The 20,873-nt window shown below is 39.2% G+C and overlaps 1 protein-coding gene across 1 annotated transcript; it reads right to left on the bottom strand.

Moving 5' to 3' along the window:
- Positions 1–179: 179 nt before the first annotated feature.
- On the bottom strand, positions 180–20,418 carry PLEKHF2 (pleckstrin homology and FYVE domain containing 2). The gene is made up of 2 exons (XM_052651866.1): positions 20,154–20,418; positions 180–1,730 (listed from the first exon to the last, which is right to left on the bottom strand). Exon 2 carries the CDS (start codon positions 1,714–1,716, stop codon positions 967–969), a length of 750 nt encoding a protein of 249 aa, XP_052507826.1. The 5' UTR covers positions 1,717–1,730; positions 20,154–20,418; the 3' UTR covers positions 180–966.
- Positions 20,419–20,873: the final 455 nt, after the last annotated feature.

A 20,873-nucleotide genomic window follows, 5' to 3' on the forward strand; every position in this document is an offset into this window, starting at 1 on the left:
CACATTATTTCTTCCAAATCTTCATTTGTGCTCTAGCATGAGATTTTTTTAAAGAGACTATTTATATTTCAAGAAATTGTGTAAGATTTTTCATTCTAGCAACAATGTTAAAGCAGATGAATTTATATCCTAAAAATATGTCAGCAGATATAATGCAACGACCATTTGTCCTTGGCAAATTTCAAACCAATCTAAGAACGACAATTATAATTTGGTACCTATGAAAAGTAAAAATATAATCACAACAACGTTTTATGAAAAAATATTCATACAGAATGAAGGACCTCAAAATTTAGTTACTTGTAGCTGTCAAATGAGAAGTATTTCCTAATTATATCCATCTATAACATTCATTTGATTACCTCAGAAAGCACCAGTGTACTTTTAAAACAAAACTAAAAAGTGAGAAGGTAGGGGCTTATTTCATGCAACAGTGCTATTATGATAAGGCACCACCTGGTATATGAAAAAGTCAAAATATTTCCAAAACATGTATTTCTGTTACTGGTATCTTAACCTTTAGATAGGATGGTTAGAAAAAAGCTAATGACATAATTCACTAACCATATCTTACTCCTTTCTCCGTCATTCTTTGCTTTCAGTTTTTCCATATAACAGAACATATAATAAACAACAATGCAACGCATGATATGTTAAACATGTCTTCCCAACCATCCCAGAAAGCAGTCTAGAATTAAAACAAGAAACCAAACATCTGTCTGATATATTTGCAACAGTCTATCCCTGTAGAAGAATAGGGAGCTAGGGGAGGTGAGGAGAGGTTGCAGGGGGAGGGGGATGATAACAGGACCTATTTTCTATAGAGGATACTGAGGCACATAGGTTGAAAGTTTCTCAGGCAAATTCATGGCAAGAGCAAAATCCAGAGAAAGCTCAGAATTTTACATTCCCCCAGAGCTGATTTCTCAGATAGTCACACCCGATTAAATATTTCAAAATATGCCCTTAGTCACTGCTATCATCATCATCATCATCATCAGATACATCATTTAAAGGAGGCTTCAGTGACTGACTGTAAGAGTCCGATCTAGCAGGCTGGCACGCAGCCATGTCCCCAGTAGAAAGCAGGTCATAGCAGAAGTCACAAATCCGCACAGGCTTAGAGGACTGGCTGGGAAGAAGAAATCTCTTTTCAGAGCAGGGCCCACAGACAACAAAACCACATTTGCGGCAATGGTGACGACGATTAACAGGTGTGAATTTTGCTTTCTGACAACGCATACATACAGTTGCCTCAGAGTCAGGAACCCAGACAGCAGCATGTTCATTACTGGGTGTCTTCCCACTTTTGGAGAGTAAATCAGTGACACACTTATTTATATGATTCATCCATTCTGATTTCTCAGTGGCAGTGGCAGCATACACTGCAAATGATTTTGTTGGTGTCTTGATCAGCCATCCATTTCTCAAGTCTCCCTCGTCTTTGATGGAATCAATTGTGACATTTTCCAGGGGAATAATATGTTGTTTGTTATATTTTTTCTTCTGGATGACAATATTGCCATATACAAGAATATCATTAAATAAGAAAAACTGCCTCGCTTTGGGCTTTTTTCTGCACAACTTAGTCAATACGCCTTCACCAATAAGAACACGTCCAGGTATAGTTAACGGTTGGCCAGCTGCTCCAAAACAGTTTTCTACTATATTTATACGTCTAGTATTTGCTTCACTGTTTGCCAAGCGATCCACCATCTTTTGCTAATAGCCTTAAAAAAGAGAGAGAGAGAAATTAGCACATACAAATTATAAATGCATGTAAGTTTTTTAAAATGCACCCATGAAATTAAAAGACGCTTACTCCTTGGAAGAAAAGTTATGACCAACCTAGATAGCATATTAAAAAGCAGAGACATTACTTTGCCAACAAAGGTCCGTCTAGTCAAGGCTATGGTTTTTCCAGTGGTCATGTATGGATGTGAGAGTTGGACTGTGAAGAAAGCTGAGCACTGAAGAACTGATGCTTTTGAACCGTGGTGTTGGAGAAGACTCTTGAGAGTCCTTTGGACTGCAAGGAGATCCAACCAGTCCATTCTGAAGGAGATCAGCCCTGGGTGTTCTTTGGAAGGAATGATGCTAAGGCTGAAACTCTGGCACTTTGGCCACCTCATGCGAAGAGCTGACTCATTGGAAAAGACCCTGATGCTGGGAGGGATTGGGGGCAGGAGGAAAAGGGGATGACAGAGGATGAGATGGCTGGATGGCATCACCAACTCAATGGACGTGAATCTGAGTGAACTCCGGGAGTTAGTGATGGACAGGGAGGCCTGGCGTGCTGTGATTCATGGGGTTGCAAAGAGTCGGACACAACTGAGCGACTGAACTGAACTGAAATTTAATCTAACAAATCATTGCTTTTACCCCAAAGCAAAGTTCTCCAACTGTTTCTAAAATAATCACTAAGCACACCAAAAGAGCTAATATCTCTCAATTTTTATAATCATCAAAAACACTTATTAACCATCTCTATATAGTACCATACTGGTTAAGAAGGTATTTATGAAAGAATAAACTTTTTACAGACATAAAACAACAAATAATTAGAAAATTAATATAAGTCAACAGTTCCATAAAATTTAATCTCAGAGGTATTCTGAACAAGAGGGTCAAATATTATATTAATATAAACTAAGAGAAATGACTCATTTTTCCAGGAGGCTCTTACCACTGAGCTAAAGCCTCAGTTCTCTCACCTGGATTACCGGAATGGTTTCCCAACACATCTCACTGCCTGAGGTCTTTCCCCTTAAATCAATCTTCAGCAATAATTTCACAAATGCAAATCTGATCATGCCATTACTCAAAATTACTCCCCTTAACTTATAAAATGCAGAATCTTTAGTATGGCATTTAAAGCCCTTCATTACCTGGTTCTTGGTTATCTTCCCAGACTCATCCTAAGTCACTCTACCTCAAATCCTATGTTCTAAGAAAACCCTGTCACTGGTGGCCCACTCCAGCCGCCCGTATCTTCTCTCACGCTGCTGCACCCTGTACTAGTCACTGCCCCCAGCTCACTCTCTGGAGAAGGACACGGCAGCCCGCTCCAGTGTTCATGCCTGGAGAATCCCAGGGACGGGGGAGCCTAGCGGGCTGCCGTCTATGGGGTCGCACAGAGTCGGACACGACTGAAGTGACTTAGCAGCAGCAGCAGCAGCAGCAGCAGCCAACTCTTATTATCCTTCAAAACTCAGTTTAGATTTCATACCTACTCCAGGAAGCCTTCCTTAAACTCAGTTAGACTAAACACCTTCCTCTGTGCTCTTCATATTCTCTGTACCTTCTGGACTCACTCTTGTGGAAGGACTGAAATCTGTCTTCTCCACAGGCTGCAATGGAAACTAAAAGGCAGAGACTATCCGATGTTTACCTTTGAAACTCACATCGCCTGGCACAGCAAAAGCACTTAAAAATGTTGACAAGAACATCTTAGCAATATGCAAAACCCACATTAATCTAATTTTAAATGAGCACAGATGTAAGCTCTAGATCTAATTTTCCCCCCAATCTTGGGTCCTTATAAAGCCTTCTTACCTTCCACAAGGGTGGACTCTGCCCCTGAAAGTTATTCCCAAGAATTAATGACAATGCATGGCGCCAAACTGTGCTGGCCTCTCTAATTAGGGCAAATCTACCAGCCAATTAAAAGTCTACTGTCCTACACACAAGTGCATCACAGAAGAGGAAATAAAAAACACTAAACAGACAAAGAGGCTCAATTCCATTTATAACTAAGGAAATAAAACATTAGGATATATTTTCATTCAGCAGATTAACAAAATTTTTTAAAATTTCTTAGGAAGCAGTACTATTAAGGATATAGGGAAACAGTTACCCTCATAGAAAACATGTGTACCCGTAGGTCCAGGTGCTTAAAAGAAAACTGACTTACGTGCATAAAGATATGTACAAGGATATTCAATGCAGCACTATAACAGAAAAAAAAAAAAGGAAAAGCTCCAATGTTTAAAAAAAGGAATTGGTTGAACAATTAATATGCTAAATATCTGTTAGAATATGACAGATCTAAATACAGTGATATGGGAAAATGTTCAAGATATTTAGGTGGGGAAAGCTGAACATAATGATCTCCTTTTTGTTTCAAATATATACCAAATTTCATCAAATCTAAGATCCAATTGATTTTTAAGATAACAGTCTCATTTTATGTGCTTTGAGAATGAAAAATGCTGCCAATTAAATCATAGTAAACTCATGATTATAAGACATCCCAATTTTAAAGACACAAAATATAGTAAAACCTGTTCATCTTTAGACTCAATGAAATATGATATAAGCACATAATCATAGACAGTAGTTAAGTATGTAAAATTATAAAACTATATATTATAATATCCACAATGGTTATTTAGCTCTGGGAAGTACAATTATGGATAACTGTTCATAATTTACATTATAGTCAAACACTCAACAAGTGTTTGTTAGGCACTGATTTAGGTATAGGGGAAAAAAAATCTAAATAACACAGCAAAGTCCCCACTCTTCAAGGCTTACCTCCTAGTTGGGGAGGAGGTAAACAGGAAAAAAAAAAACAAAAATCAAGAAAATTTGTGCAGTGGTTTTCACATTTATTATTTTCCTATTTTACCTTTCTCAAACTCCTGTGAAATAACTAGAGAAGTTTTTCTCTCCCAAAGAAGCATCTAGTTATATTAGCTGAAATGTGAGCTGAAGGAGAATCTAAGGCATGAAGAGAGAGATTCAGGCAAAGTCTGGAATAACTACTCACTGGGAGCCCAAGCAAGAGCTGAACACTTCACATGCATTACTATACTTCCTACCCAGAGCAACTTTATAATAGAATATGCACTATTAGCTCCACTTTACAGATGAGCAAACGGACATAAAGGAGTTAAGCACCATGCTCATGGCTGTCACAGAACTGGGGCTCAAAGCTGATTCCTCCGTGCTGTAACCAATATATTACGGCACCCTAATTATTCCTTAAGGCTTCACTGACTCTACAAGAACTAAAAAAGTCACTGCTAGCCTCTGGACCCTCACGGTAAACCCTAAACATACTGAGGATAAAGAATACTAATTTGAGAAAATAACCTGAAAGGATAGGTCATCATCATTTATTTGGCCAGTCTTCTGATTTTGCAATGTATGAAGCCTGAATCTCTGTTCATAAATCTTTTCCCCTGTTTAAGAATTATGCAATGGAAGTGCAGTTTAGGGCATTAACTGTTACTTGGCTAGAACAAAGAGCTTTCAAAGTTTGACACTGACACCGATATGAAATGTATTTCATATTGCAGTGTTACAAACATATATAATTCAACTATGTAGGATGCATTCTGCTGCTGTTGCTAAGATGCGTCAGTCGTGTCCGACTCTGTGTGACCCCATAGATGGCAGCCCACCAGGCTCCTCTGTCCCTGGGATTCTCCAGGCAAGAACACTGGAGTGGGTTGCCATTTCCTTCTCCAATGCATGAAAGTGAAAAGTGAAAGTGAAGTCGCTCAGTTGTGTCCGACTCTTCACGACCCCATGGACTGCAGCCCACCAGGCTCCTCCGTCCATGGGATTTTCCAGGCAAGAGTACTGGAGAGGGGTGCCAATGCCTTCTCCGGATGTATTCTAGCATCTTCATTTATTTTAATGACAGCTGTAGCCCATCTGATTGACTTCCATAGTGGACTGTGGCCTATTAATACATTTGAAAAACAATGAGCACAAAGAACTTAAGACCTTTGTCCTCCCTTCCCTTATTCCTGTCAGTCCTGAAATATTTTCTGACAAGAAAAGGGGAAGCACTGAGCTTGAAAACCCAGGAATATACAAATGCCACACACACACACACACACAGAGGAGAAGGTTAGCCCGGCACAACAGGGAGGGACTGAGAGGATGCGAGACTATCAAACAGGAAATCAAAATACTACCTTTTGCTGGATAATTGCTAGATACCCCAAAGCAGGTTCTCAATAAACTGGATTTATAAGGCATTACCCTTTGGCCTAGGCTGAAACAGGGCCTCTACCTTCTCCCAGAGTCCAAATTCAGTCTACCACCTGAGGTGCCCCAAACAGTAAGAACTCTCAGAGAGTTCTGTGAGGGTATCAGAATACAAGAATACTGACGCTAGCCAAAGAGCGAGCCCCTTGCATATCTGCAGGAAAGGAAGACAACTATTAATATACAATGTGGCCCAACCGAACTTCTGTCTACTTTTCTTCGGCAGGAATACCAGTGAATACAGTAAGAGCTAGGAAGAATAAATCTTCTGGCAGAGAAGGCTTATTCAGGATAGATTCCAAGAAGAAAAATTACTGGGTCAAAAGGCACCAGTGTTCAGAGCGCAGGCTGCCTTTTACAGGATTTCCATTCTGAAAGGCAGTACCAATTTACCACGTAGCACAGTGACTGTACCCGACCCACCTTGTCTCACACAGAGTATTTTCCTTTAAAAATTTCAGCAGGGTAGATTTTTTTTAATTAGATTTTTTATTCATTTCTTATACATTTATTATGTTTATCCATTCAAAAACTGTTTACTAAATACTTCCTAAATGCCGGATATTATTCTTTTCCTCTCAGAGCTCAGAGTCTAGTAGAGAAGAAAGACAGTAAGTAAATGAACAGGTGATTCTAAAAGTGAAGTGCAATGAAGGAAATCAACAGTGTGCCAAGATCTAGGGAAAAAACTCATTTATTCAATAATTGAAAGACTTCCCTGAGGTGGTGCTACACACTGGGTCTTAAAGGATGAGGAGTCAGCTTTACAAAGGAACTAATACTGTGAACAAAGGTCCTAAAACAGGAAAGAAGAGTACTTTCAATTTAATTGAATGTTTTATTTTATAGCTACCTAGTGAGGCCAGCCATTTTCTAATATGTTTACTAATCTGTATTCCTACATTCATATATTTAATTATTAATCTGTATATTATACATAAAGGCTATTAACCCATTTACCTCAATGCTTTTCCTAGTATATTATTCTGCAATTTTGTTTATGGTGTTAGACATAGAGGGAGTTTTTAAGTAGTTATACTTACATATATTTTCCTTTGTGATTTTTTTCCCATTACTCCTAAACTTTTCTTATCCAGATACTGGGTGTTCCTATTTAGTATTCTGTTTTATGACATGAATTTTACATTTAATGCTTTTATACACCTGAAATTTATTCTGGCATAGGTAAAAAACCCTTTTTTCTTTTCAAACATTCACATTCTAAAGATGCTAACTGCTCTGGAATCATCAAATGCTGTGTGACCTCAGGTTTCCGCACTTATAAACGGAAATAATAATAGCTAGGTCAGGAGAGGATTAAAGGAGATGTGTAAATAATGTTCAAAGCAAGTAGTCAATATGTGGTAGCTATTATTTATTGGTACTAATAATCTAATCTACTGATTCATGATGTTCCATCATATTAAATTTTTATACAGTATTATAACACTACTTCAGGGCTGTCTGGTCTAATCCTTTACTCTGTTTTTAATTCTTTTGTCAGTAACATGCACCTGGTAAAATCAGCCTAGAGTATTTCCCATGACTTAACATTTTACATGTTTTAGCTAATCTCCTCTGCTTATTCGTCCAGATGACATCTACTCAGAACAGTGGTTCCCAACTTAGCTGCCTGAAACCACAAGGAAGCTCTAACCTTTAGAACACCAGAAAGAACAGTCATCTCAATGTACCATCTGGATCCAAAATACTCTTTTCGTTTACTTTGACTATATTGAGTCATTTTACAACTACCTTACAGCAATATGAACAAAGGGATAGTAAAAAATAATAACTTCAAGAACACAAGAACAATCTTTATAAAAATTTAAACATAGCAAATTTCTTATTCCATGTTTCTGTTATTGAATGCATACAGATGTAAACAATCTGTATGTTTGCAGAGGATAAAAGACGTATCCTTTAAATGCAGCTAACTGCTCATAAGTTATCAAGCATGAATCTATAATATTTCCATTTGCTTTTAGGAATATTGTTTACTAATTAATTGTGAGTCTGAGAAATCGTCGAGAAAATCATCAGTTGAAGACCTGCAGTCTGAGATTTCACTAATAATGCTTTACCATCATCATCAAGTCTAAGTGTAGCCTTTTCTTTCCACTTATCTTCTGACTTGTCTAATCACTCTGAAATGTATAGTTTTGTCCTTTTATTGTCATTATATGGAAAATGTAAAATGAAAAATCTATATTCACAAATATGTCAAAAGAAAGCTTAAAATAAACAGAAAAGACTAAGAAGGGCATCTCCAAACTGCTCTTGTATCTTTTTGAAAAATGATGCAATACTTTGGTTAATGTAATAACAAAACTGAAAAATGGTGCAATGGTGTTGATTTATTTTATCACTGTATCATCCTTCTAGGCAATTACTTCTATGTTCTTTTGGGGGGGGGGGGGGGGGGGCAGCGCTGTTAATAATTCCTAATAGTAAAATGCTTCAAGATATAGGAAAAATAAGATCACTAAAATCCTGTACTGTATCTTAGATTTATACATGTCTAATAAGCCCATATGGTAATCACAAGCTATGATATTTAGTAAGTAAAATTTTTTTGTTTTGAAAATCTCTAAGAAATAATAAAATATATAAATATCAATCATTACAAATAATTAGAACTGATTAAAACAGAAATTCAAAAACCAAAATTGAAACCAATAGACTGTGATGATAACCTTTTATGGTTAAGAAACATGGTTATCTAGATCTCTCCCCAAGATGTTCTGATTTTATTAGTCTGAGGTATGTGGGGTATGGCCTACACTGATATCCTTTAAAATTCCCCAGGCAATTAATTCTACTGTGCAGCCAAGGTTTAGAACCATGTTAAATTACAATAATTAAATGAAAAAAATAAACAGACCAAATCCACTGAAATTTTGATGAATTCATATTTTAGTCATAAATTAACTTGGAATAAATTAACATCTTTATAATTTCAAATGTTCCTAACAGGTTGATACTATCTCTTCCCAAGGTTTTAAATCTTGGGTTAATGGGCCCAGTAATTTTGTAGGTTTCGTATCACAAGATTATCATGTTACTTACTTACATAGATTCCCAGGTACTTCATACTTTGGTTGCTATTTTGAATCTAATCTCTGTTCCACATTGTATTTTTTAATTCATTATAAGAAAAGTACTGATATTTTTGTTAGTTTCTTCCCATATCCAGCCCCACTTCAGGGACCTCTACATTCTAGCCCATTCCGGTATCCTGGCCTGGAGAATTCCAGGGACCGAGGAGCCTGGCAGGCTGCAGCCCACGGGCCACACAGGAGGACACGCCTGAGCGTGGCGCAGCACTCGTTCTAACAGTTCTCCGCATGGCTTCCCTTGTCTTCTTTCCCAGCAAATGGTGTCTGGCAGCCTTAATTCATAGTGTAAAACAGCAAAAGCATACCGAAAACAAAACAAAGAAATCCTCTTAACCTTTAAGAAGTCAGCTTTATACACCAACTGTAAAAAATTAAACCATCCAAAGTTTCAAAAAAAGTTTTCTTGTAGACAAGAACTGTAGTTGAATTGTCCAAGTTTCACTCTAGTCTTTTGCTAACCTTTTTTCTAAAGTTAATATGTTCTTCAATGGAGTGTCTACCACCTGTTAAAAACGTAATACTAGATGAGGCAAAAACTCTCTTAAAAAGAAGAATACCAGTTACAACTGAGAAGCGAGTCCAACTGTCACAGAATACTATGGCCCAGTTCTTCTTACTGAAAACCAATACTTCGTATCTCACTCTTGCAGGTGAGTTTAAAACAAAAAAGCATCTAATTTCTTACTTGAATCCAAGACATCTTATGTCAGTGAGAATGAGCACTCATTCACCTGTGCACTGTACCAGAAGAAACAATACACATGAACCAGAAGACCTGGACTCTCATCTCAGCTCAGGCACTAAATAAGAGATTTCATACAAGCTCCCACTCTACACCCACCCACACCAGCCACCACCTTGAATAAAATAATCTGCAAAGCCCTTTCTGTCTTTATAATAGATAAATCATACTCCTGGTTTACTACAAGACTGTTGTTTTTGTTTTTAGTCACTAAGTCATGCCCAACTCTTCTGCGACCCTATGAACTGCAGCTCACCAGACTCTCTGTCCATCGGATTTCCCAGGCAAGAATACTGGAGTGGGTCACCATTTCCTTCTTCAGGAGATGTTCCCAACCCAGGGATTGAACCCGCAACTCCTGCATTGGCAGGCAGATTCTTTACCACTGAGCCACCAGGGAAGCTCACTACAAGCCTTACTTGCCTACAAATTAATTTTCAATCAAATTTTTGACTGTGTCTTAACATCAACCAACATTTTAAAATCTGTGTTACTGCTGAATTCAGACTACAGCAAATGTAGAAGGAAACGAAATCACAAACAGGAAAGCAGGGAGGAAAAAGATATTTTTAAAAAGCAGCAACTATCAGAGGTACATCCTCCTTGGGCAAATGTGTAAGTGTTACAGCAGACTATCCCTCTCCTAATACACCTAAGTCTAAAGAACAATTATTCTACACACCTAAGCAAAGGACAAAAAGGTTTTACTTTCAAAAGTTATATCAATTCTTACCTGTATCAATTTACCTATATATAAATTCTTACCTAGAATTTCCTGATTAATAATATCAATATTGATAAAAAATAAATTATTATTAATAACCAGGAAATTCTAGGTAAGACGATCAATAAAAAACTAGGATAATAAAGCAAGAAACAGTTGAACATGTGGCAAATTAAATATGGGATTTTAATAAAATGTACTTAATCTATCAATAAGAAAAGACAAAGTTTTTCCCTCCCCTTTCCAATAGGATGCCATTTTTTTTTTTAATCCATGGTTTTCCATTATACTTTGCTACGTTCAGAAATAAATATTCCATTCATGTGGACTTTACTATGCACTTGGGGAAAGCCACTGAAGACACAAGAAACCTAAAATATATGGTAATAAGTATTAAATATGCTCAAAATAATTATTCAAACACTAACAGGAAGTGAAAAGTAAAGCTATGACTAATTTAATGTCTCTGTAAAGGCAGTTTCAAATAGGTTAGGCATGATAGAAAAACTCACCATGGTATATAAAGAACAACTAAGCCACAGTTGAAGATTTTCTAAAATTAATTTAGAAAACCAGAAGGGTCACACTATGAATTTTAAAAAATGGTCTTTAAAGAGGGGAAGAATATGAACTCAAGCTGAAACAAGTCTAGTCTTTAACTTGCATTTAAACCACATCACACAAGACAACATTAATATTCTTTAACTATAGCTGTGACCAGGTAACTCTCTATTCAACAACTAAAAGTTCCCTGGCCAACTAAATCAAATCCCAAATCCTTAATCTAGTATGTAAAGCCCTTCAGTTAAGCCTCAGCCTGCCTATCTTTTCAGTTTTGCCTCTTTCTGTATGTTCTCTTATAATCAAATCAGACTACCAGTTATTCCCAGGACACGCTCTGGGCTTCCTCCCCTTCACCTGCTACTCTGAAACCTTATCAGTCAGTTCAGTAACCTCACTGCCACGTGGTGTTTCACCTGTACCATTTTATGGCACTTACAATTCTATTAAATTTTATAAAAATGTCTATGTCTGCTTATTTTCAACAGATTTGAAGGTTCCTGAAAAAAAAGAACATCATTTCCTACAACTTTGTATTCCCAACAGCGCCTACAAAATTGATTGCATATACATACCAGCAATGTGCACTGAGCAGTTAAAAGTGGCAGCAACTTCTCAATCTTGGGTTTTATAAAAATCAAAGACATCACTTTTGACATTCATAGTACTAATTTTCACACAAAACAGGAACCACACCCCACACATCAAATGCTTCACTAGGCCCACAGATTTTAAATTTACAGCAAATGTTCTGGTCTATTTAACTGTAGTATCTAATAATGAATTCTAAGTGTTGAGCATAGCAGATCCTGTTTTTAAAGTCTCAATCTCATGATAATATATAAAAATGATTTCTTCTCTTGCCAAAAAGCACAGCTGTTTAGTTAGCAAATAAAAAATGATGATGTATGCATATTTTCATCAACAAATTTCAGATTAAAAAACTGCATCATTTCAGAAAGTATTTGTACAAGGGCAGCTGTACAGTGCTGACAGCTGTTAAATCATTGTATAATATTTGAAAAATAAAGCCAGTACCCATCATAGCCCTAACAGTAGTTACAATCTCATTAATTCAAGACTTTCTGCTTTGTATTAAAGGGATAAAAGAATGAACCAGACACTGGGAATTAAGACATGTTTCCAAAAAGTTTCAATAAAAAACACAATGAAATAAATACTATAATTTTAAAAAGTGGTAAGGAAGAATGTAGCAGGTGAACACTTGAAACAGGTTGTGAAAAAAAAGTTAAACTTCAAAAGACAAAAAAAATGATAAGGCATAAAGCCCTACAAGTAAAAATGTGTTGTAAAAAAGTTACATGTACTCCACTCCTTGCTTTTAAAATCAGAAGAACTGTAAGGACTCCTAATTTTTAAAATGAAGTGTTTCCCCCACCTCCCCTGGAAAAAAAAAGTTACGTGTACAGCTGCAGAAGAGGCAGTATAAGAGTTATTTAGCAGAAGAAGTTATTTAGTGGAAAAATAGTGGAGAAAAACAGGGGAGAGATCTTGTTGATTCCTGTGGGTTCTTTTCAAAGCCTTAGGAATGAGTGGCCTGATCTGATCTGGATTCTTCTAAGATAACTGTGGAAACAATGAAAGATTTCAGAAGGGAGAGACTGAAAGCAGGACCCAGCTGAAAAATTACTACAAAAGGGGAAAGTTGAGGCGAGTCTGAAGTTCGCAACAGGAAAAGAAAAAACTGATAAGGTTCAGGACTGCCATAACTAATTAGATGTGGAGGAGTAAAACTGAAATTAAATCCCTGGGTTCGTAGTATAAGCAATATGGAAGCTAGTAAAATCAGCAATTTTCAATTAATTTCAAGTAAAAAAAAAATTTACTGATCACTTTGTACAAAGGTTGAAGTACTCAAAACTCACAATTTTTGTGAGGAAAAGTAGTCACCAAGCTTACATACACAGATATATGTAATTCATGTGTTATACATCAGGGTATGTTTCCAAAGGAAAGAGGATGGGAGAAAATGATAAGGAAGGAAACAAAACAAGAAAGTGTTTGGTACGCATACCATGTGCTATGAACGGAGGAATATGATTACCTCAAATCTGTGCACGCAAAGTCTAAAGGAGCAGAGGAAAAACAAACCAAAACAGAAAATTTTTTTAATTAGAAAAATAAAAAGAGTGATGAAACCTCAGGGCAAAGATTATGGTTGGGAGGTAACTTTGATCAGAGGGAATATTTAGAAACAACTCTTAAATGACTAGAAATTCAAGCTAGGCCTTAGAGCGAAAGTCAAACTATTTACGAGAGAGAGAGAGAGAGAGAGAGAGAGAGAGAGAGAGAGAGAGAGAGAGAGATGATGATGGTGTTCAAATACAATGAGGAAATAACTGAGCCCGGGCTGGAGGAAGCAGGGTCTGGGGAATGTATAGCGGTAAAGTAGAAATCTGGCAAGATAGTGAAGAGCCAAAATACAAAGGAAACCAAGCATCAGACTGACCAGCTTAGACCTTACTATATAGGCAATGGGAAGACGAAGGTTTTTAACTAGGAAAATATTAGTAAGCACACAGAGGCAGAACACATGATGAGACTACGCAATACTGAAGGCAAAAAAAAAAGAAAAAGCAAGGGTATATTACAATATTCTCTTAACAAAAGGTAACAAGTCTAAGCCACAAATTTGACATCAGAAATAAAAAGGGGAAGATGGAAAAAAGAGAGATTACTGAGGTAAGGCAGAAAGGCTTTAGCTACCAAGTGAATGTGTTTGAAACTGAATGTAAGATAACTTCAAAGGTTTAAGTATAATCCATTGGGCAGATCAGATGCTAGCTTTGTTCCAGGAGGGAGAAGAAATCATTCTGGGACATACTTATCTTGAAGTACCTTCAGGGTATCTATCAGACAAACATCTATCAGACAACAGAAACACCAAGAAAAGCAGGAAGCTCCAGGACATAAAGGGATTTAAGAGTCATCTGTGAAGAGATGACTGTTGCTGCTGTGAATGAGAGGAGAGGACAGGGGACTAACCTTTGGGGAATGCCTAGTTTAAAAAGCAGGAGAAGAAGCAAGAGAAGAAAGAAGGAGACAAGAGAGCACAAAGCACCTTTTCAACATGCTCTCACATGTCCTACAAGTCTCAGAGACTAAATAAACTCATTGTGCCAAAAGGCCACAATAAGCACTGGGAAACGTGGGGGAAAAAATCAAGGACTAAAGGTAAGATATAGTAATATTTCAGAAAGCAGAGTTTTTGACCCTGGAATTTTTAACCACAGAAGTTTATCCTGAAAAATAAAACTCTTGGGGGTGGTAGTAGGGGGCTGTAAAACAAAAGTCTTCCCTGTGGCATCAACTCTAATAGCGATAAACAGAACCTAAATTTCTAGCCCTAGAAAGGAATGGCTAAATATAACATTTAAAAAACCAAATATAAGGACTTCCCTGGCGGTCCAGTGGCTAAGAATCCAAACTAAGATACCACATGGAGCAACAAAGCCTGGCCACTGTAACTACGGAGCCTGCGCCGCCACAATGAAGTTCCCTGCATGCCACAACTGAGACTTCATGCAGCCAATTTTTTTTAAAAAGCCAAATAACACAAAAGAAAACATTTTACTACATTTTACACATTTAAAACATTTTAAACTTCAACACTGAAGGAGGGGAGAATTAAAGTTAAAGAAAAACTGTTGCACAATGTGGCAAAGGATCACATTTTTAATATATAAAGGGCTCCCATAAATCAATGAGATAAAGGAAAATGTTCCCCCCCCCAAAATGGGTAAGATACAAATGGCAATTTCCAAAGGAACAAATGAAGTGAAAAGCGAAAGTCACTCAGTCATGTCCAACTCTTTGGGACCCCATGGACTATAGAGAGCATGGAATTCTCCAGGCCAGAATACAGGAGTGGGTGGTCTTTCCCTTCTTGAGGGGATCTTCCCAACTTAGGGACTGAACCCAGGTCTCCCACACTGCAGGCAGATTCTTTACCAAATGAGCTATCAGGGAACAAATGAAAACAACCAGTAAATGAAAACATTGGCTCTCAGTGCTAATCAATGAAATAAAGATTTAAATGGTGTATCATTCACCTAAGATGTGGAGGAAAGGAGCATGCAGTGTTGAGAGTACACTGGAATAGCCTTTCAGAATGCCATTTTTGGCAATGTAAGCACTTTAAAAAGCTTCCACCATTCTACTTCCAAGAATATACGCAAAAAATAATTAGACCAGTGTACAAAGTTGTTCACATGAAGATATTCACTCTAGCTTTGTTTATAATGCTGAAAAGTCAGAAAAAACCTAAACGTTCAACAAAAAAAATTACGGCAAATCCATACAATGATTTTTAGATAGCACTTCAGAGAAAACAGATTAATATTTAAAGTGGAAAACTGTTAAATACGGCAATTTATGAAATAAAAGCTTCTAAAGTGTTGGAGAAGACTCTTGAGAGTCCCTTGGACTGCAAGGAGATCCAACCAGTCCATTCTGAAGGAGATCAGCCCTGGGATTTCTTTGGAAGGAATGATGCTGAAGCTGAAACTCCAGTACTTTGGCCACCTCATGCGAAGAGTTGACTCACTGGAAAAGACTTTAATGCTGGGAGGGATTGGGGGGCAGGAGGAGAAGGGGACGACTGAGGATGAGATGGCTGGATGGCATCACGGACTTGATGGATGTGAGCCTGAGTGAACTCGGGGAGTTGGTGATAGACAGGGAGGCCTGGTGTGCTGCGATTCATGAGGTCGCAAAGAGTCGGACATGACTGAGCGACTGAACTGAACTGAAACAGCACATACAATATAACTCTTTTTCTTTAAATTCTGGAAAGACACCCACCAAAGATTCAGTACTACTGGTTATCTCTAAGTATTGATACTAGGGTGAAATATCTTGATACTGCCTAATTATTTTATATTGAACATATTCTCATAAACAAAGAAATGGGTTTTAAATTAACAAAATACAAAGAATATTTATAAAAATGAACACAAAATTATGGGTATAATTAGGGGCTTCCTAGGTGGCTCAGTAGGTAAAGAATCCACCTGCCAATGCAGAAGAATACAATAAGTTTTTTTTCTTCAACTACTGTTTAAACAAAACAAGTATAAAGAATTAAATGGAATAAAAAGATGAAAGAGTTGATGCAAAGAATACAGAAAATTCACATCATAAAATCCATAGAAGGAAGCAAGGTCATCTGTTAAGAGTCAAGTGTTTCAAGACTGGGTTTAGCAACCTGAGTTAGGAGTGAAAAGGCAATAAAGAAAATGAGTCAACTGTGGGATGAAAAAAAAATTAGAAATGAACTAACACACAGGCAGCTGGAAAACAAATATTTAACAGTCATGATAGATGTGCTGGGGGTGCTAGGCAGGGACTAAAGAAAAAGTGAAAGGTGATATTTACAAGTTGAAAACTGACCAGTAATATAAGGTCAAGGAGAGAAGGACTGTGTGGTACTAGTGGGTTCATAGTATATGAACTACAGAATTCAAGATTGGGAAAAAGGAAGAAAACTAACAGCCTGGGAAGGACTGCAGGTGACCATGAGGACAAAAAGTTGGTTCACTGGATAGGATGGAAAAATACAAAGACAGGCTCTGGAATGACAATCTCTGGTCACAGTTTGAGACCTGAGGTCTAAATGATGACAAGGTTGAAGAACACAGTCATTCACGTAGGTCATTAATGTAAAATGGAGATAAAGGTCACTGGACTTAGTGAACTGTAGCTCTGAATGTGGCCTTTCTGGCCTGAAATAAAGGTAACTATTACTTTAATCTCTGTGCACTTCACTTTCTTCCAAATTCATTCTTTCTAACCTGACAGGAATTTGGCTGGTACTTAACCTCTCTCTGCACTTTATTCAACCACAAAATGAACAGAATAAGGAGATGAGAGACTGAATTAAATGAATGGTTCTCAACCCTGACTGCACATTAAAACAAAGAGACTAAAAAAAAAAAAAAAAAAAAAACCTGGCAAAGCTACCTATACTTTGATTCCAAAGCCAGTAATTGTAATTAATTTGTTGAAGGGTGGGATTCAAGCATCAAGCATTTTTAAGAAGCTACTCGGGGAATTCTAATGTGCGGCCAAAGTTGAGAACTGAACTAGGTATTTCTAAAGGCTCCTTCCCTATAACTCACTGCCACTGTGCTCATTTGCTGATTAACCTACTGAACATCCTGCACCAAGCACTTCCACAAACATCTTAGTAAACACTGGGAGGCAAATGTTTCTGTGTCCATTTTACAAATAAGTTCAATGAAGGTTAAAGAAATGAAGTGACCTGTTCAAGATACAAGAGTCACAAGCTAGAATGGAGCCCAGCTAGAATTGAGGTTTGGTTTGATTTTGTTCCAATCCACCCTACATGTAACTTGCTTTCTCTAGCACTCACAGCAACTACTTGAATGCCTTCTGTTCTCTTCCCAGGTCCCCCTCTCCTCCCACCCCCAAGCAAAGCACAAAGTTTGTGATTTATGGGTTGAATGGAGAGAAAATTATGGGAACAATGAATTAACCCCAAATTTTACAGTAATTTCATTACAGAATTACAGAACACCACCTAGGGAGGGTTTGCAATTTAAAACAGCACTGTGAGAGTGTATCTACGGAGTACATTTTATTCTCTTAAGCCAACATACACCTTGCTATTAAGCACACAGCTGGTGTACAAAGCTGGTTCCAAAGATAAATTCATAAACAGAAAAGCAATGTTTACGTTTTCCAATAAGCAAGATGTTCTAAAGCAAAATTCTAAGACAATTCTAGCAAAACAATAAGTGACAAGAGAAATTAGGGTGTTCCATCAAATAACTTAAATGTATAAACAGGATCTTCAAAATTTTAAGGCATTAACTATTTCTACCCAGTGCAAACACTAAATACAGTTGCACTTTAAAAGTATGATTACTATCTTTTTGCTGATCCACTGCTACTGCTTCTTTGATTATATCTACTTGGAAATTTCATAAACATTCAAGTTCTGTACCCCTGGCCCAAAATTAGTTGAGTTACTAAGATAAAATCTCAAAAAAAGAGGCGGGGGGGGGCAATTAGAAAAGATCTAACTACTTTCACTCTTGGAAATGCAACTTAAAAAGAAATTCATGAAGTATATTTACAAAAAGTGTATGTGTATTCATCCATTCAAGCCTTTTCTGAGCATCATGTTCTCAGCACCCTGAGGATGAAGAGGCAAGTCAGAGCTCATGTAACGCTTGCTGTTGAGGAAGTGCCATGGCAGAAAAATGTAATATTTACTGGGATGCATCTGGATAGATAAGTGACTTATTCTTGGGGAGAAAAGGGAGTGGGATAAGGAGAACCGTGCAAAAAAGTTTTCAAGAGCATAGGCTGAGTATTTTTAAGAGGAAAACTCTCAGTACATAAAACCTTGGAAATGAGGGAAATTCCTAGGAAATACACACACACTCACTAAGGAACTAAATTAAAATCAGAAAGAGAAGCTAGGACAGAGAAAACAAAATGGACAGAAACTGTTCCACGGGAATGAGTTAAGTATCCTGCAAAGTTATGTTATAAGAAAAATGAGAAGGCTTCAGTTATAAGACCTCAGTTAAATACCAAGTTGTTCGCTAGATTTGTGACATTAGTCAAATCACCTCTATTCTGGGTAACTTTTCATCCAGAAAAACATATGTATAATGGCAATCACCTGACAATAAAAAAAAAAAAAAAAAAAACTAAGAATATTAGCAATCAAATCTGAGCAGAAGTTCTATTTTTACCTACAGATTAAGAAGAGAAAGTCTCCAAGACATGTTGAAGTATTTATCTTGTTTGTGATTAAGAATGCTCTCAATACAATTAACAGAAATTTGGAAGCCCAGATGCCTTTATTAAAACTAGTAATTGACATTCATTTACTGGGCTGATTCAAGCTGAATCTTTTTTGATGCCTTGGTCAGCGCACCAGTTTTATTTTTTGAGGCGATTACATGTGCTTTCCACATAAGTAACTTAATACCATTCACCTCCAATGCTGTGAGGACCCGAAGAGATTAAAAACAGAAGCCTTCCTTAATACTGAATTAACCCGAGGACCCCATGAGCTACCGAAGTACAGAAAAATGTAAATGCTCAGAACACGGTAGGCATGCACCTTTATAGAACCAAACGGAGGGGGAAAACTTCACAATGTCAAGATCACTTCACCTTATTCTTAAGGGAACAACACATGCCTTTCTCTCAGTGAACGGTCCTGGCTTTCTTAGCTGAATTGCTTCAGTAACGCACTAAAAAATCAACAAATCGAGTCTATGAATTACAGAGAAGGGCTTGGTTGTCTGTAACCTTCATACTGCTCGTTCTTTTCACCGCACACTCCCAAGTTACTATTACAACGTAGTAAGAGCGCACGGGGTATTCAAGTCGCATGAACAGCAAGCTGTCGGCCTCCCAACAAATATGTTAAAGAAAAACTTTGGCATACGACTTTAAAAGACTCCAAATAAGTAAGGCGTCAGACTCAGCCCTTCTATCAGGGCAAATCGTGCGGTGCCATTTTTTTTTTTTTTTTTTTTTTTTTTTGCCTCAAATCCCATAAAAAGACGCTGCTCAAGTTACAAGGTCCCTGATGCCCAGACCCTTCAAACTTTTTGGACAGAAAGACGCTGGCACCCCAAGACGCCAGTGGCGACGACGGACACCCGTCTTCACACCCTCACAACTTCTCGCCGGACCGCGGGGTCCCCCTCCCCGCGGGCCGGACAAGCACCCGCGCGGCCCTCCCTGCGGCCCGCGAGCCCTCCGGCGGGCGGCCGCGGCCCCTCAGGGAGCGGGGAGCCGCCCGGGAGCGCCCCGTTTCTCACAGACCCCAACATGGCGTCGGCCGCCGCCGCCGCCGCCGCCGCCCGAGACGACGACACCTCCCCGCGCCGCCGACGGCCCGGGGACCGCGGGGGGGAAGCGCAGGGAAAGTTTCGCTTCTCTCCTCCCGGCCCTCCGGGGGGCCGCCCGACGACCAAGCCCGGGGTTCACCTACCCAGCCGGGCGCGGACGGCCGCAGCGGCGAAGGTCCGACTTCTCCTCTTCCCGGGCGCCGCGCGCGGACTCTCCTTGCCTCCCGCCCCAGCTTCGCAGGGTGTGCAGCCAGCGGCCCCGCGCAGCCGGCGCGATCCGGACGCGGCGGGCGGGCGGGCGTCGCAGACGCTCGCAGGTGACCCTCCCGCCCCTCCAGTCGAAGCCCACAACGGCCGCCGGGGCTGGCCTCTCCCCTGCGCGCGCGCGCAAAAGCGCGCCGCCACCCACACGCCGGGCGCGGGCGCGGGCGCGGGCGCGATCACACCCCTAGCGCTCGCTCCCCACCCTTTCTGGCCTGCTCCCTCGCCCCGCCCGGGCCGTCCCGCGCGCCGGGCCCGAGGGGGCGGGGCCAGCGCGGAGGCCACACCCGCCTGGGAGGCTGGGGCTCGGGATTGGCTCCTCTGCTCGGAGTTGAGGGCGCGCGCCCTGACGTGGATTGGCTACACGTGCGACGTCTTTTACCTGGGCTGCAGGGCGCAGGCGAGCCCTCCGAAAGGACGGTTCACCTCCTAGCGAAGTGCTTAACGACGCTATAAAAATGGAAGGAGGGCTGGCCCCCTTTCCTCTCACCCCGAACGGGCCTCTGCGGGGAATTCAGGAACTTTCCGCGACCGGGAAATGAAAGCTTTGGATTTAGCTGCCCAAGGCGTCCGGCTAGACGTGTTTGCTACATCCTCTTAGC

Source organism: Budorcas taxicolor, chromosome 14 (assembly GCF_023091745.1).
Source record: "Budorcas taxicolor isolate Tak-1 chromosome 14, Takin1.1, whole genome shotgun sequence".
Taxonomy (NCBI): Eukaryota; Metazoa; Chordata; class Mammalia; order Artiodactyla; family Bovidae; genus Budorcas; species Budorcas taxicolor.

Excerpts from the sequence above, each read along its gene's own strand:
- PLEKHF2 (XM_052651866.1), bottom strand. The coding sequence starts at position 1,716 with ATGGTGGATCGCTTGGCAAACAGTGAAGCAAATACTAGACGTATAAAT.